Source organism: Eptatretus burgeri, chromosome 10 (assembly GCF_056783735.1).
Source record: "Eptatretus burgeri isolate ZD-2024b chromosome 10, Ebu_testis_v1, whole genome shotgun sequence".
Classification (NCBI taxonomy): Eukaryota; Metazoa; Chordata; class Myxini; order Myxiniformes; family Myxinidae; genus Eptatretus; species Eptatretus burgeri.
Window position 1 is genome coordinate 30,677,426 of NC_140970.1, and position 16,452 is coordinate 30,693,877.

The 16,452-nt window shown below is 43.9% G+C and overlaps 1 protein-coding gene across 2 annotated transcripts in view; it reads right to left on the bottom strand.

Moving 5' to 3' along the window:
• Positions 1 to 1,493: 1,493 nt before the first annotated feature.
• LOC147018219 (serine/threonine-protein kinase Chk2-like) overlaps positions 1,494 to 16,452 on the bottom strand; it is a 21,726-nt gene continuing 6,767 nt past the window's right edge. For both annotated transcript variants that reach the window (XM_085897699.1, XM_085897700.1), the window contains 7 exons: positions 8,787 to 8,851; positions 8,376 to 8,475; positions 6,120 to 6,209; positions 5,764 to 5,927; positions 5,468 to 5,595; positions 3,998 to 4,083; positions 1,494 to 2,014 (listed from right to left, as the gene is read on the bottom strand). In XM_085897699.1, the coding sequence (XP_085753825.1) occupies positions 1,850 to 2,014; positions 3,998 to 4,083; positions 5,468 to 5,595; positions 5,764 to 5,927; positions 6,120 to 6,209; positions 8,376 to 8,475; positions 8,787 to 8,851 (798 nt within the window). In that variant the 3' untranslated portion in view covers positions 1,494 to 1,849. The remainder of the gene's footprint in view (positions 2,015 to 3,997; positions 4,084 to 5,467; positions 5,596 to 5,763; positions 5,928 to 6,119; positions 6,210 to 8,375; positions 8,476 to 8,786; positions 8,852 to 16,452) is intronic.

The following is a 16,452-nucleotide window of genomic DNA, read 5'->3' on the forward strand; positions in this document are numbered from 1 at the left end:
ACAAGGCCCCTCTTCCAGTCAGTTGGGATGATGCCTGTGTTCCAGGCAGAGCACAAAACTGCATGCAACGACACGAGTGCAGCATTTCCACCAGCCTTGAGAAGTTCAGCATGGATGCCACAGATCCCTGGAGCTTTGCCCCGTTTCAACTGGTTCACCGCAGCCCGTGTTTCCACAAACGTAGGTGGACCACAGTTGATTCGAGGGTCAGCAACAGGGATTGTAACACCCTTGACGTCCAACTCGACAGCTGGAGGATCAGCCTGGTACAACCGCTCAAAGTAACCGGCCCAGCGGGCATTCACTTCAGACTCCTCTGTCAGGAGCCTACCACTCTCTGCTCGAACTGTAGTGCTCCGAGGGATGGGCTTGGATGAACGTAATGCGTGAATTCCCCTGTAAGCGGGACGAGAATCACCTGTCCACAGGTGATGCTCTACCCCCTCACAGATTCCTCGCACATAGGCCTCCTTGTCCACCCTCAGTGCACGTACAGTTTTACGCCTCAGCTCCCTGAACAGCTCAGCTCTGCCATTCAGCCTGGCCCTGCGACTCTGGTCAATGGTATCCAGTGTCCCTTGAGAGACAAAATTCTTCTTTGCCCTGCGGTGAGTTCCAAGACATCCACCGGCAACATCAAGGACGGTGGTCTTGAAGGCGCTCCACAACTCTTCAGGACCCCTCAAAGCACCCAGACCCCCCAAGTGTCCACTCAGCCTGTTCGCAAACTCCTCAGCTACTCTCTCATCCCTGAGCTTGGCAACATACAGCCAAGTCTGGGATGGTACCATTCTCCAGGATTTAAGGTGCAGCTTTAGAGTTGCTACAACAAGCCTGTGGTCAGTATTGAGGAACTGAGCACTCCGGTAGACCCTGCAGTTCTGGATCATCCTCCAACGACCGTCAATGAGGACATGGTCAATCTCCTTTGCCACACCGCCAGCAGCACGTGGAGCGTGGAAATTCCAATATCAGGGCAGAGGGAGAAGGAATATGGAGACAGACAAGCAAGGGATGCAGGTAACGATGAGAGGTGGAGGAGAACAAAAGGGGTGGACAAGATGGATAGGTAAGTAAAATTTTGGGAGGGTTTTAACAGGTGGAGAAAAGATCATGGCTTTGGATGGGGGATGACCTGAGTGGTGGTGAACAGCTGTCTTGAAGAGTGTGGAGGGGCTGTTTCACGAGTTGGGGGGGGGGCGGTGGTTGGAAGAGGAATAAATGAGTGGAGGTGAGCAGTGGTTCTGACTTGAGGCAGTTTCACTAGGAGGTTGACCACGTGCGTCTTACGGATACTTGGAGGGGACAGAGCATGGAGAAGGCAGAGGGTGCAAGACCAGAAAGAAATGAGACGGAAGATGGCAGACCACTGCGATGGTGAACTGATCAGCCATTATTCCCATTTTTTTTCCCCAAGTTTTGTTTCCATTATTTCCCACAGACTTACTGATGACCCGATGTGAATGCACTGGGAAAAAAAAAGTCACAAAGCAAACGGTATTGAAGTTTATTTGAAAATTGAGAATTTGCCAAAGCACAAATCACTGAAGGAAACAGTTCAAGTAGAAAATGAAGAAATGTCCATAAAAGGTATTTTTGAAATGATATTTACAAGTAATGTCAGGCCAACAGCTCAGGAGATGAACGGCGCGAACGTGTACAGCACACGTCTTAATAAAAATTAAAGTTTCACTAACACACTTTGACAGGATCAGGCCTGACGATTCAACCAGCAACTGCTATCCCATCTGAGACGTACCCAACATTACAAATGATACACAACATTTATTTGGTCAGATCTGCTCATGTGGAGATTCCCCCGGCTCCGGGGTGAGGGTGAAGGGGGTACTCAATCTTGTTCGGGGTTGTGTTCGTCTTCCATGGGAACCTGCTCACCTGGCTCGAGTGAGCACTCTCCCGCAGCTGACTGCGAAAAAGCTTCTTGTGAGAAGTTTGGTGCAGGAGGTTTCCAAGGGGCCATCAAACCAGCCACCGTCTCTGGAATTTCACTTTTCTGCAAATATACACAAATAATCAATTCATTAATAAAATAACCCACACGAACGTTAACGCCAAAGTGATGTGAAGGCTTCCCAAGGAATTAATAGGCAACCGTTTTCATTTCCATTCACATTATGATCTTGAAGATCAAGTACGTTCAGGATGTAAATAGAAACGGTGTGAAGTCGGAATCTTTCAGGTCCAGAACAACAACAACAAAAAATTGGACACAAAGGGTTGGGCACATTCACGGTCTCGCTCCGTCAATAATCCTCCAGCCCACATGGGTCGTATGTGTTCCACATTTCCAAGCTTGAAGTTCCCCTCCATTGCTTCATCCTTCTATTCTCTTGTCATTGTCTGTTGTATTGAGCCTCTCCCTTCAGTCCTTCAATGCTTTCTCCCAACACACCCCCCCCCCCATTCTCTTCCACTCGACTTCACCCCCCCCACTCCTCCTTTTATGTCTGCTCCTCACTCACTCATGTGCAGTGTCTGTATCTCCCTGTTCCTTATGGTACGAACTGCCATTTTGTTCTTGTTACCCTCGCCGAAGGATTCAGAGAGGGTATTGCATTTGGGTCCGTTTGTCTGTCTGTCTGCACAGAACTTTCATGTTTTTCTCCGCAACTTGTCGGATCGAGACGAAATTTTCACCATTGGTGCGACTACTCATGTAGAATGTTTCAATGATAATTATGACGTCATAGATCATGTAGTATGGCATCCAGATTGGAAAAACGGAAAAACTTTGGACCTCTATCTCTGAAACTGCACCAAGGAAAAAAAGTGAAACTTGACACGGCAAGTACTCCTCATGGGGAACGAGTGCAATTTTTTATGACGTCATAATTGCATATGTAGAACGCCACATCTGATCAGTATGAAAATTTTTGAGGGTCATCTTTGGATAAAATGATCCACAGAAAAAAAAAAAATCATGACATTATCGATCAAGTGATTCGGCAGCCATATTGTTTGAAAATAAATAAATAAAACCTTAAAAAAAAATCTTCTTCTCTGCAGTGGCAAAACAGATCGAGGTGAAACTTTGCACGTATGACCGCCTATCCATGAGGAACAAAATAGGTCACATGGTTTGACAGCCATATTGGATTTACCTGAAAACCTATAAAAATACAGCACTCAAAAGAAGTCCTGGCGAGGGTTTGCAATCTCCGATTGCTCTTTTTCTTGTTGCAACTTGTCAATCAGTTCATCTTGTCGGCCAGACTTCATTTTGCAAACTCTCAATCATGTCGCATGGATTTCTCCACATATCAGCCTAATTATCTCTGCCACCGAAGGTGGATGGAGGTTATGTTTTCACTCCTGTCTGCCTGTGAACAGGATATCTCAAAAGGTTGTGGACGGATTAGGACGACATGTGGTGGACAGGTTGGGTGTGTGACAAGGACGAATCGATTAGGTGAAGATCCGGATACGATAATTTTACAATTTTTATCTGCGATTCTTCACCATTGAGAAATGGGGCCAAAAACAATATCTCAAAAAGTTGTGGATGTATGATGACAAAACTTGGTGGATGAGTTGGTTAGATGACAAGAACAAGCTCATTAGATTTTGGTTCAGGTTCGCAGATCCGGCCCATCAGTGGGATACAAAACGTAAACTGTTCAGCCAGGCAGAGGGATGCACTCCACCGAGTGCTGTTGTAGTTGAAGGCCTGGATTACAATATCTACCGTATTGGATTGCATCCATCAATTCCAATCTCATTGACAAACCCTCCTGTGATTCTCAAACATTCCCAATAATTGGATACAGTGAGACCTGATAAATTGAGAAAAGCCTCAGCACCAATTCAAAGGCTTGACGCAACCCCCAAAAAGAGTAAAACTGTTCGCGAAAGAGGGGATAACGGACAGCAAGGCCGTGGATTCCGATTTGCGCATCTCGGGGGTGAAGAGCTGTACGGAATCACGGTGTACAGCATGAAAGACAATACGAGCCAGGAGAAACTCAAAAGGACGTACCTGGAGCCAGCAGTGAGCGAGTGCATCCGTTGATGTAAGTCTGTTATCAGGATTGACAACCAACAACTTTGATAAGAGATCTAGAGCTGCAGGGAGAAATACAAATGAGACACATCTTGGGATTTAAAATAAACAATGGTTTGCATTACAGAAGCAAACAACAAAAGTCATGTACAAATACAATTAGAGACAGAGGGGAGGGGAAAACCCGTATCCTACTACACTGTATATAATTACTCGGTGGACGGAGGTGATGTTTTCACCTGTCTGTCCATCTGTGAGCAGGATATCTCAGAGTGATGAATGAATTCGGACAAAACTTGGTGGACAGGTTGGGTGGGTGACAAGGACGAATTGGTGAGATTTTGGTGAAGATGAAGATGAAGTGAAGGACACAGAACATAACAAGAATTGTTGGTAATTCTTCACCCTTGAGATATTGAGCCAAAAAACGATCGATATAGCATGATATTTCAAAACGTTGTGGATGGATTGAGACGAAGCTTGGTGGAAGAGTTGGGTCGGTATCAAGAACAAGGCAATTCGATTTTGGTTCCTGGCCAGATGCAGATCCATCCTCTCAGTGGGATACAAAATGTAAACCGTCTTTCGATCTTTCAATATGTTCCCAATACTTTCTCTCTCTGTCTCTGTGCGTCTCAGCTCCTCCTTTTGTCCTGATCTGTTCAGTGTACCAATTCTAGCTCTTCCATGAACCTCGACTATGTAAACAACAACAAAAAGAGACTGTTTCGCCTGGTGAAGGTATGCACCCCACCGAGTGCCATTCCAGTTTGTTTGTGGGTTTTTTTGTCCGACACACACTTGAACCACTGGACGGAAAGAGTTGAAAACTGCTGGTTGTATTTGGGGTGTGACGGAAATGTTGACAAGGTAAAAACAAAATTCATACTCCTGGAAGCGGAAACATTACGACTCTCTCTATCGAGCGCAGCCTGTGGCTGCTGGTGGCATCATTGGTTGAGACGCGGCTATGCCGCTGATGCAGTGTCCCCCTTACCAGTACACTGGTACTCATTTTGCCGACTTCGGAAGGATGACAGGCTGAGTCAACCTCCTGATGTATTAATTCAGCGGCCAACGGGGCTTGAACTCAGGACACTAGGATCCCAAGCCGCCACCCTAACCACTAAGCCAACACCAGGCTTAACATTACAACTGAACTCCTGTATTGAATGAGTTCAAAACTGGTGGTTTATTCACACAGGGTGCATAATGTTTTAGGGGGTAAAAAAAAAAAAACTGATATAATAGTCCGATTGTGAAATCCCAATTAATACAAACACTCCTGAAGATGAATGGTCCACAAAATGCCTCTGCATGTTTCAACGGAAAGTCACTTGCGCAAAGACTGTAAATAGAAGGGAAACGGATCACAAGAGAAAAGATAGAGGGGACGGGGTGAAAAGTTGGAGAGATAACACGAGATTATGAAAAATGACGAGTTACCATCATCCGATACTTTCGGACCCTCGTTCACCGTCGTCCTGGAAACTCTACTCACTCCATCCCAGCCTTGGTTAATGGCCATGCGTAGCTCTTCTTCTTCTCCCAAAAACGGCAGACGTCCAAACAAACTGGAATGCAAACACGTAGCTCTGCTTTCACTCCCTAGAGTTGAAATATTATCTATTCCTTCAATCAACTTCAACCAAACTCAAAATTCCTTCACCCACTTTCTATCAATTTCCTGCTCTCACAAGGAAAACCAAACTTCATACTTTTTTTTTTAATGCGAGCCTCACCAGGCATAGAGCGTGACCCCGGCTGCCCACAGGTCAACGGGCGAGCTGTACCGAGGGTGTGAACCATTGCCCAGAACCTCAGGCGCCGCGTAAAGAAAAGTTCCGCACAAGGTAGAGAGCCAGTTAGAAGGGCCCAGCACGCGGGAGAGGCCAAAGTCTGACACCTGCGGAGCAGGGAAAGGGACGGAGGACAGTGGGAAGAGGTAAAGCAATCAAACAAGCAAACAAGCAAATGGCATCACACTCCTCACCATCTTCAGGCCGAGAGAAAAAACACAAAAAACAATTAAAAAAAAAAACCACATGCGCAGCTTTCTAATTGATGTACAAATGGAGAGTTCACGATTCACGCGTACCTTTATCAAACAGGCACCCTGCTCGGCAGAGCAAAGTAGTACATTCGCTGGTTTCACATCTCGATGAACTATCCCTTTGTTATGCAGGTACTTGACCGGAAGCAAATGGGGAAGGGACAGACAAATTGAATAATATAAAATCGATCACAAGACAAGTTCTTGCACTTCTTGGTGGTGAGGATGTCCAGCCTCACTTCTGTAATGGCACCCATTCCTGCCATTTCCCAAAACTATTCATCGTACGTAATATGTGGATAGCTTAAACAGCCGATTTTCAGCCTTCATGCTCTTATCGGTCAGTGGTCAATCACCGATCTTCAAATAATCTGTTCCGAGTTCGATTCCAAATCAGACCAGATGATTTCAAGACCGGTATGCGGCGTCTGATGTACGAGGGTGTTGACTGCCCCCGTACCCCTCCACGACAATTTGAAGGCAAAGTGTCCCATCACTGAGTACGGCTTACTTTCTGAGAACGCACAGAATGTTAAGTTGGCCATTCCATGTACGAATAATTTTAAGTATTGTTCAAGTCGTTTTTCCGCAGTTTTACAAAACACTTTTCTGATCAAGTGTAATCTGGAGGACAAAGTAAAATAATTCTGGTTTTCTTTTCAATTGTGCAAGATGTGCCTGCGTTACAGAACAAATGGGGTTGCATTGATGGAGTACACCCGTCCCCCACCTACCCACGCCTCCCTTACAAGAGGTCACCAGCACTCTTTGGGGACTTTGGGAAAAAGTGGGATCACATCTGCAGAACACACTTGGGGCTCAAGGCCCAGTGAGCTATTGTCTTCAGGTATGAAAGGAGAATTGCAAATTCCTGCTACAATTAGTGCCTCCAGGAAGTAATGACACCCTTAAACTTTTGTCACATTTTGTTGTGTTACAGCCTGAATTTAAAATGGATCAAATATAAATTATCTGTCACCGATCTACACTAAAGAACTCATAATGACAAAGTGAAAACATGCTTTTTCAAATTAATTTAAAATAAAAATCTGAAATCTCTTGCGTCAGGAAGTACTCAACTCCTTTGCTATGACACTCCAAATTGATCTCAGGTGCATCAGATTTCCTTTGATCATCCTTGAGATGTCTCTATAACTTGAATTGGCCACAGGTGGACTCCAATCAATTGATTGGACAGGTTTAAGAAAGAAACACATCTTTCTATACGAAGTCCCACAGCTGACAGTGCATGTCAGAGCAGAAACTCCACCAAGAAGTTCAAGGAACTGTCCGGAGAACTCCGAGATAGAATGGTGAGGAGGCGTAGATCTGGGGAAGAGTATAAAACAATTTCTAGAGTGCTGCAAGTTCCCAAGAACAAAGTGAGCTCCATCATTAGGAAATGGAAAGAATATGGAACGACCCAGACTCTTCCTATAGCTGGCGGTCTGATCAAACTGAACTGCGCAAGAATGACCTTGGTCAGGGAGGTGAGCAAGAACCCAATGACCACTCTGACAGAACTACAGAGTTCTTTGGCTGAGATGGGAAAACCTGCCGCAAGGACAACAATCTCTGCAGCACTTCACAAGTTATGGCTTTATGGGAGAGACCCCAAGCATACAGCCAGAGAAACACTGGAATGGCTTCAGAACAAGAACGTGAAAGTCCTTGAGTGATCCAGCCAAAGCTCAGCCTTGAACCCCATTGAGAATCTGTGGAAATACTTGATGATTGCTGTTCACCGATGCTCCCCATCTAATGCGACAGAGCTTGAGCAAATCTGCAAAGAAGATTGGGAGAAAATCCCCAAATCCATATGGACAAAGCTGATATAGACATTGCCAAAGAAGACTCGAAGCTGTAATCACTGCCAAAGGGACTTCGACAAAATGTTTATGCAAGACATTTCAGATTTTCATTTTTGATTATTTTGTAAAAATTTCTAAAAACACGTTTTCACTTCGTCATTGTGGGGTATTTTGTGTCGATTGGTGACAAAAAAAAAATTAAATTTAATCCATTTTTAATTCAAGCTGGACCACAACAAAGGCACTGTTCACCCACAGAGGAAAGAACCCAGTGAAGGGCAAGTGGTCTTCGGAACTCCACAAGACGACCGACCAGTAGACGCTCCATATTAAGAAATCACATTTGAGACTTTGTCTCAATTCAACCCAATCAGATGGAAAATCCATCTGGCACATTTCACATCAGTGCTCCAAAAGGGACACTACCCCTAACTGCACTTACAACCCTCACGCTCTCTCTCTCTCTCTCCCCCCCCCCCTCTCATCATACCTGCAATGCAAGGGCGAGTTGATAGAAAATAATTCCACTCGTGTATTCATCCAACCAGGTCCGCGTTTTAATCAGCTTGAACAAATCTCCACCTGGTACACTGACACACACACACACAAACACACACCTCGACCCGAGAACTGCTTTTTCGTTTCTCAAGATGGTGGCGTCCCTGTACTGTTGACACATGTGCATGCATCACACTCACCAAAAAAAATTAATGGCAATTTTTGGCCTCAGAAAATGAAACATAGACCCACACGATCAGACATGTAAAAGCAAACAAGCTCGTGAACAAACGTATGCACAGATCGATCGTTCAATTTGCAGTGTGCATTCCACACACTCACTGCAACCTTCAAACAACTTCCCACATGCTGGTTCAAACATTTCCGTCCCACCCCTCCTCACTATTCCAAAACGAGATGCACAGCCAAGTCCGTCTCCACCACTCCGTCCAACCGCACAATACAGGGCTGTGGGTGAGAAACAAACATCAGCGACAAAATTGGAACAACTTCTGGGCAAACCACTCAATGGATTGTTCATATTTCTCAATACGGCAATAAATACCATCGGATTATCCTCAAAAGGTAAATAAACATCATATGCCTGAGAGCAAACGCGCACGGAGCGCAAAGCGGGGTCAAGCAATTAGTTCACTCTGTCTGCCTACCAGTCTGATCGTGGAATTGCTCAATTTGAATTGAATTTTATATTTTGAACACTGTAGAACACGAACCTGCAGTTTATCAGTACTTTGGCTCCGGACTAGAATTATTTCTCGAAAAGGGCCCTGGATGAGGCTCGAGAAGCATTTTTTTGGAAAAGTTGGGAACGTGACTTCTTAACATAATTAAGGTATGCTGAATTCGACTCGCCCTGTTCCCAAGCTGAATTTTGAGTTTTTGATCATCTAATTAGCATAAACGAAATGGCTGCTAAATTCACAATTTTTGGGCACTTTCTTGGGACAGGCGCTACTATACCAGCGCAATGCGAATCTATTTTACTTGTGGAACAACTGTTAAGTTGTTAAGGGCTTAGTGTAGGCCTATACTAATGATTCATTCTTGTTTGCAGGCTACAATGGATCCTGTGATTAGCTTGAAGAGGACGTCACCTGTCGACTACAGCCTGTGCATTTTCTGCCAAACGCATAAAGCCAGAAAAAAAAAACCTGAGTGAAGCAACTGAACAGGGACTCACAACACTCAGGAATACAGCCTGTAGCAGAAAGAAGCTGAGGGACTCCAAAAAGATAGACTTAATTGATCGTCTTGAGAATGGATTAGATTCTGCCACAGCCGTATCTCTTGTGTGGCACAGAATTTGTTCTGCCCACTTCGCAGACAAGAGTAAAATAGAACATCTTCAGAGGACTCAGACAGAGTATTCAACAGAGGGAACAGGTTGCAGTTCAGGTGTTCCAGGTGGTAACAGGCGTTCATTGCAAAAAGGTGTGCAGCCAATCAACTGGAGCCTTTGTATTTTCTGTCAACCTGCAAATAAGAAGGCACGACTGATCTCCGTCATGACGAAGCAAATGAGTGATCAAATAATTCAAGCCTCACATCTTGATTACAAAGTTGGCCTTCGACTGGCAGGAGTGATTGACCTAATTGCAGCTGAAGCCAAATATCATCTGCCTCGTCTTAGTGCATTTAACAGGTCTACCTCCAAAACAAAGCAGGAGTCAGCAAATACAGACCTTGCTATGATATGGCTTTGCCAAGAGCTCCGTCAATCGGCTGACAAAGGATGTGCGATTCTTCTGGATGATGTATGGGAAAGGTATAAGGAGCTAGCTGAGGAATCTTCAACCATGATTCAGCCGTCCTATCAAAGCAGAAGAGGAACATTCAAGGAAAAGTTGCAGTCACAGCTTGGGGACATTTTCAATTTCTTTCAACCTCTTGACAGTTGTATATCAGAACGAAAAACCGTATTGATTCCCACAAAGTACCAGCCAACAGGAGATTTGCAGATGAAAGCAGACACAGAGGAGAGTGAGGAAAAGTTAGCCTTTCCTAAGTATGAGCCCCAGGATGACATTTTCCTTTCACTTGTTCATGTAGCTATGAAAGTCCGTGGAGACATGATGGAAACTCCAGGACACAAAGGGTTCTCTGTCAGTGAAGAAGATGCGATAGCATGCATTCCCGAGAGTTTATATATGCTACTGAGACCGATCGTCGGTGGCCAGGTATCCCTTGAAGATGATGTCCGGAGCAGAGTTCTGCGTGTGGCACAAGATCTTATATACTGCGTCAGTGGTGGCAAAAAATGGACTCCAAAATATGTTGGTCTTGCAAGTACTCTTCATCAAGACACGCGGTCAAAAGACCTAGTACGATTGTTCAACAAGGCAGGGCATTGCCTGAGTTATGAACAGGTGTTGCAAGTAGACACCTCCTTGGCTGAGAGCACTCTCAAATCATTGGACAAAGCAACTAGTGCCATCATGCCACCAAACATTGAGGCAAATAAATTCATCCACTACACCCGTGATAACATTGACATCCTTGATGAAACACTTGATGGAAAGAATACCTTCCATGCAACTCAAATGGCAGCATGGCAACGAGGCCAAAACGACTGATGCTTCTCTTAAAAATCTCAAGCTATCCGCAAGACATACTTTGATTGTGCCAAATGGCCTGGAGGAGCTGCATCCTGTCAGTATAACTCGTGGAAAATGCAAGCCAGTATTCACAGCACCCTGCTTCAGCAAATCTGAGGATGACAATGAGTATGCAAGACAAGCAAAAGCTACAGACCAAGCTTTCTTCTTGCGCCGTCAAAATTCACAGATAAAACCTTCTTGGACACTATTCAATTAGTCATTGCCATCAGAGGAACCAGAACAGACAGCAGTTTCCTCGAGATGGTAGCCTGCGCATGTCGGAAACAATGCAAGACTCGACGCTGCACGTGCCGGAATTCAGGATTACGATGCACATCAATGTGCGCATGCCAGCAACAGATCGATGATCAGACTCCTTGCATGAATACAATGCGATTTGCCTAAAAGATGTTTGGCATTCCTGAAAACTGTTTATGCCGACTGGAATTTGTTCACGTAGCAGCATGATAGAACTTTGTTTAGTTTTTACGATTACAGACTCGCAACTTTAACTTCTACATTTTATTAATAAACATCGGTAACCATGTAAACATTAATTAAAACGCTTCAAATATGTCTTAACCATTTTTCTTGACCCTCAAAAGGTAGGTCTAGACATCTCATTTGTCAGGTTTGCATGCATCGCAACAAAGTTACAGCAGAAAATAGATTTTTTTGGTAATAGAAGTAGCTAATTAGCATAATAACATTTTTGGCATGTTGCTAATTTTATTAGCCTGTAGCTTTGATCTATTGCTCAAGGGACATTTCTAAGATGCGTACATGTGAACAATGTGCATTTATTTAAATGGTATAGTAGTGCCTGTCCCAAGAAAGTGCCCAAAGTTGTCAATTTGGCAGCCAGTTTGTTTATGCTAATTAGACGGTCAAAAACTCAAAATTCAGCTTGGGAACAGGGCTAGTCGAATTCAGCATACCTTAATTATGTTAAAAAGTCATGTTCCCAACTTTTACTAAAAAAAATGCTTCTCGGATGCACATTTCTCAGAAATACGTCTCGTCTACTCTGAAATGGACACATGTGCACTCAAAGTAAGGCAATTGCTTCAATCCATCTGTCCGGCAGTCAAACAAAATCGAAAATCATGCCAAACAGGAAGCACTGTTTTAAGGGATGTCATAAAGGACACAAACAACAGGCATGAATATCGAATTTAATGGATTAAATAAGGTGGTGTTAACGACGGGGAACATCAGCGGCGGCAAACTTCCGAATCAACGCTTTGTTTTTTTTTGTTTTTTTTCCTAGAGCCTTTAAAATTTTTCTTGTATTTCAATTGAATAATATATTTGAAGACTGGAGAACACAAATCACCTTTTTGGCAATTACAAAAAAAAAAAAAAAATCTTCCGTTTCGCAGTAACTGGGAGAAAATTGTACGTGGGAGACGTGGGAAAAAACTGGGAGAAAAAAGTTCTCGACCAATCAAATCTGCCACATGCTCTCAGGGCTGGGGAACTTCCCAGAGTCTTCTCCTTATCATTCCAGTATACGGTTTCCAGTGAAGTCCCAAGTCCTTTTTCTCAAAACTGCGTGGGGTAAGGGGTAAGGCGTTCGTTCTACGAATGGCCTCGTTTCCACTGTTGAAGTTTAAATTTTTTTTTGTAAAATGCATTAACAGCCAAGACCGAGTTCACATTTGTGTGGAGCAAAAAAAAAAAAAAAAAAAAAAAATCTCTCTCAGAAGGTCAATGTGTGGAACATCGCTGGCTCATCGATTAACTTGCAGCACCTACTGTACACACCACTAACTTACAGCAGATACTCATTGATGCAGCACTGGTGTGATATTAGCTCCAAGCTTGAAGTGAAGCAGGTTGAGACAAATCAGATTTCTAAATGTTTTTTCGATTTCAATCTAAATCATCGAGAACATTCATAATCACATCCATCTGTCTCTCTTTCTCCCATTATCCAGTGAGTGGGGAAGAACGTTTACACTTGGCCCAAGGCTTTCACAAACCAGCTGGCCATACATCACGACATTCAAATGAAGGCGATTTGGGTAGGAATTTGTAATTTGTTCTGGGTAACTGGGCTAACTCGTCTACCCATCAATAAGGACACCGTGGGATCTTTAACTTCACCAAATAATATTAGCAGACAGAACACCCAGCTTAACGTCCATCCTCGGGGACTACAAACACTGACGAATCGCCCTGCCTGCCAAACACAATCGTAGTCAGGAATCAAACCCAGACAAGACAGCTCAAAGGCAAGTGAGCGATTTGTGCACCAATCTGTTGGGGCCAAAAGTGCAATATTGTTGTGGAAATGTCACCTAAGGGTTAATAAAATGCTTACTATATCAGTTATTTCATTATTAAATGTTTGGGATAAACACAGAAGTAATTGAATGCAACATCAGATGTGTTGCTAATTTGCATAGTTAGAAACATCAAAGCCACCCTATTGTGTGTGTGTCGAAAAATTATCAACCCTGCCAGCAAGCCCATGTTTAATGTTTTTATTCTCTGTTTTCTGTCTTAAATGTTCTTTTTAGTGTCGGGCTAAGCCTTCAGCCCTTAGTTTAGGCGGGAAAAGGCAACTTCACAATCCGCTAGGTCACGGCAACAGCCCATCAAGCTGAGAGGTCATGGAAGTGTCACCCCGAACCTGTTGACCAATGACGAGCGAGATGGGAGGAGGAGAGGTGCGCATCACATCATCGATGACGTACTGTCGTGGCCAAAAATATTGGCACCCTTGCACTTTTTTCAAATAACTCAAAATTTTCTCTAAAAATAAGTTGAAATTGACAAAAGTATTTGGTCTTCAAAATTCATTTTTTTTTTTCACTGCAAATATTCCAGAACTTAAGATATCCTTTTGAATCAGAAAATAAAAATAAATGGCATTGACAAAATTGACACCCAAGACTTGATATTTGGTATCACAGACTTTGGACAAAATAACTGCAGTCAAGTGCTTCCTGGAGCCATGAATAAACTTCCTCGACCTCTCTACTGGCAGTGTGGCCCATTCTTCTTGTGCAAAGTGCTCCAGTTCTCCCGGATTTGAAGGGTGCCTTCTCCCAACTGCTGTTTTGAGATCTCCCCACAGGTGTTCAATGGGATTTAGATCTGGACTCATTGCTGGCCACTTCAAAACAGTCCAGCATTTTGTCTTGAACCATTCCTTGATGCTTTCAGTGTGCTTAGGGTCATTGTCCTGCTGCAAGACCTATAACCTTTGACGGAGACCCAGCTTTGTGACAGTGGGTTGAACATTGCGCTCCAAAACGCCTTGGTAATCTCCTGATTTTATGATGCCATGCACACATTCAAGGCACCCAGTGCCAGAGGCAGTACAGCAACCCCAAAACATCACTGAACCTCCTCCCTGTTTGACTGTAGGGACGGTGTTCTTTTCTTTAAAGGCTTCATTTTGTTTTCTCAAGACACAGAGATGATGTGCTTTACCAAAAAGCTCCAATTTGGTCTCAGCTGTCCACAGGACATTCTCTGAGAACGATTTTGGCTTGTTCAGGTGTGTTTTGGCAAACTCCAGTCAGGCTTTCTTATGTCTCTCTCAGCAGTGGGGTACTCCTGGATCTCCTACCCATTTCATTGAGTTGGTGGCAGATGGTGAGAGTTGAAACTGTCGTATCTTGTGTCTGAAGGCCAACTTGAATCTGTTTGGCAGTTCATCGAGGTGCTTTCTCCACCATTCAAACAATCCTTCGCTGCAATCTTCGATCAAGTTTCCTCTTGTGGCCACATCCAGGGAGGTTGGCGACAGTACCATGGGCCTTAAACTTCATGACAACATTGCGTACGGTGGTCACAGGAACATCAAGGTCTCTGGAGATAGACTTTGTCCCCTTGAGATTGTTCATGCTTGGCTACAATCTTGTGTCTGACCTCTTCAGACAATCCTCTGGTTTTCTTTCTTTTCGCCATGCTCATTGTGGTACATACAGTAACACCAAACAGTCTCCTTTTCTCTATTCAAACTTGTTGAATGAGTGATTTTTCTATTGCAGGCACCTGCAACTCACCATAGGTGAGTTCAATTCCAAAGTCAAACGAGAATCACCGTGGCTTGAAATCTAATCATTTCCAACAACTTTAAAAAAAGATGCCAATAATATTGTCCGGGCCATTTTAGGATTTGTGTGTGGAATAGGCCAAGATTTAGTAATTGTTTTCAGCTTTTTTTTTGTTTTGTTTCACTGCAAACCAAAGAAATACATTTGTGGATACCAAAAGGTTTTTTTTTTTAATTTAAACAATTTTCTTGAAGAAATGGTGCATCGTTTGAAGAAAGTACAAGGGAGCCAATATTTTTGGCCACGACCTTATGAGAAGAAGGTAATAAAAGGACGGAGCATTGAGATGGCGTGTGTAGATGCGAGAACCGATTGCCGCAAGAGGGTGTGCAAATCTGCAGAGCTACTCAGAGATGTCACACCTCCACCCTCGAATTCTGCATCGTATGCAGACCAGTGTGACCACTCCTCATTTTCATAAATGCCAAGGTGAGCCAATGAAAAAAGCCAAGAATTCACAAGGTTTCGGAAAAGCGATGATAACAGAAAACCTATAGAAAACCAAGACGCCAAGGTGAACAACGAATAGCCAGGATCTTGTGAAAAAGCCAAGGAGTGGTCACTCTGATGCAGACGCACATTGGCTCGCTCGCCCACTCTCCACCATCTCTGCTGGGTTTGGCAAGACCGTCTCATGATTTTCCCATGTCTCTCTCCTGTGCAAGTCTGAAGGACTAAGTCACACATAATTAAAGTTCCCATCCATCGTTGGCTCATGGGTAAGGGGATTATTGCATTGTTATTGTGCCATTACGTCCTTCTGTCACCCGCCTCCCCCCCCCCCAACCCCTTCTTCCGATGCCATGCCATTTGCAATACATCATAAACCTGACTTGGTCTCTGGGTGAATTCTGTTTGGCATGGTGGTTATAAATAAGTCTTGTTGAAGGTGGATTGGTCACGGTCTCCAGACCGCAAGATATGATGGCATCACGTGACCAAGGTTTGCTTGGCCTTATTGGATTGGTCAAGTGGTTTCCTATCGGCGCAGAGTCTGGGTGATTCAGTGGTTCTAACGGGTACGGTAGCAGAGCTAAAAAGGCCGTGATCCCACCCAGTCGTTGACCCACCTGGCGTCGTGTAAAAACGCCCAGATTCGCCGGATTCGTACTGGGCAACCAGAACGGCCCGACAGTCCATAACAATACTAAGATGCCTGCAAACCAAAAATGCGAGAACAGCACTTTATCGGTTTCATCTACAGAGGGCAAACGCTCTCATTCTGCTCGTGTTGACAAGGAAGGCTGGAATCAAACATTCAGTTATTAAAATTCAAAATCAAAAGGGTTATTTGGCATAAAACAAAGTGGGTACAAATCAAATATCACATTAAGTGGAAGTTCTAAACTTGATTTATGAATACCCAGAACGTTAAGAA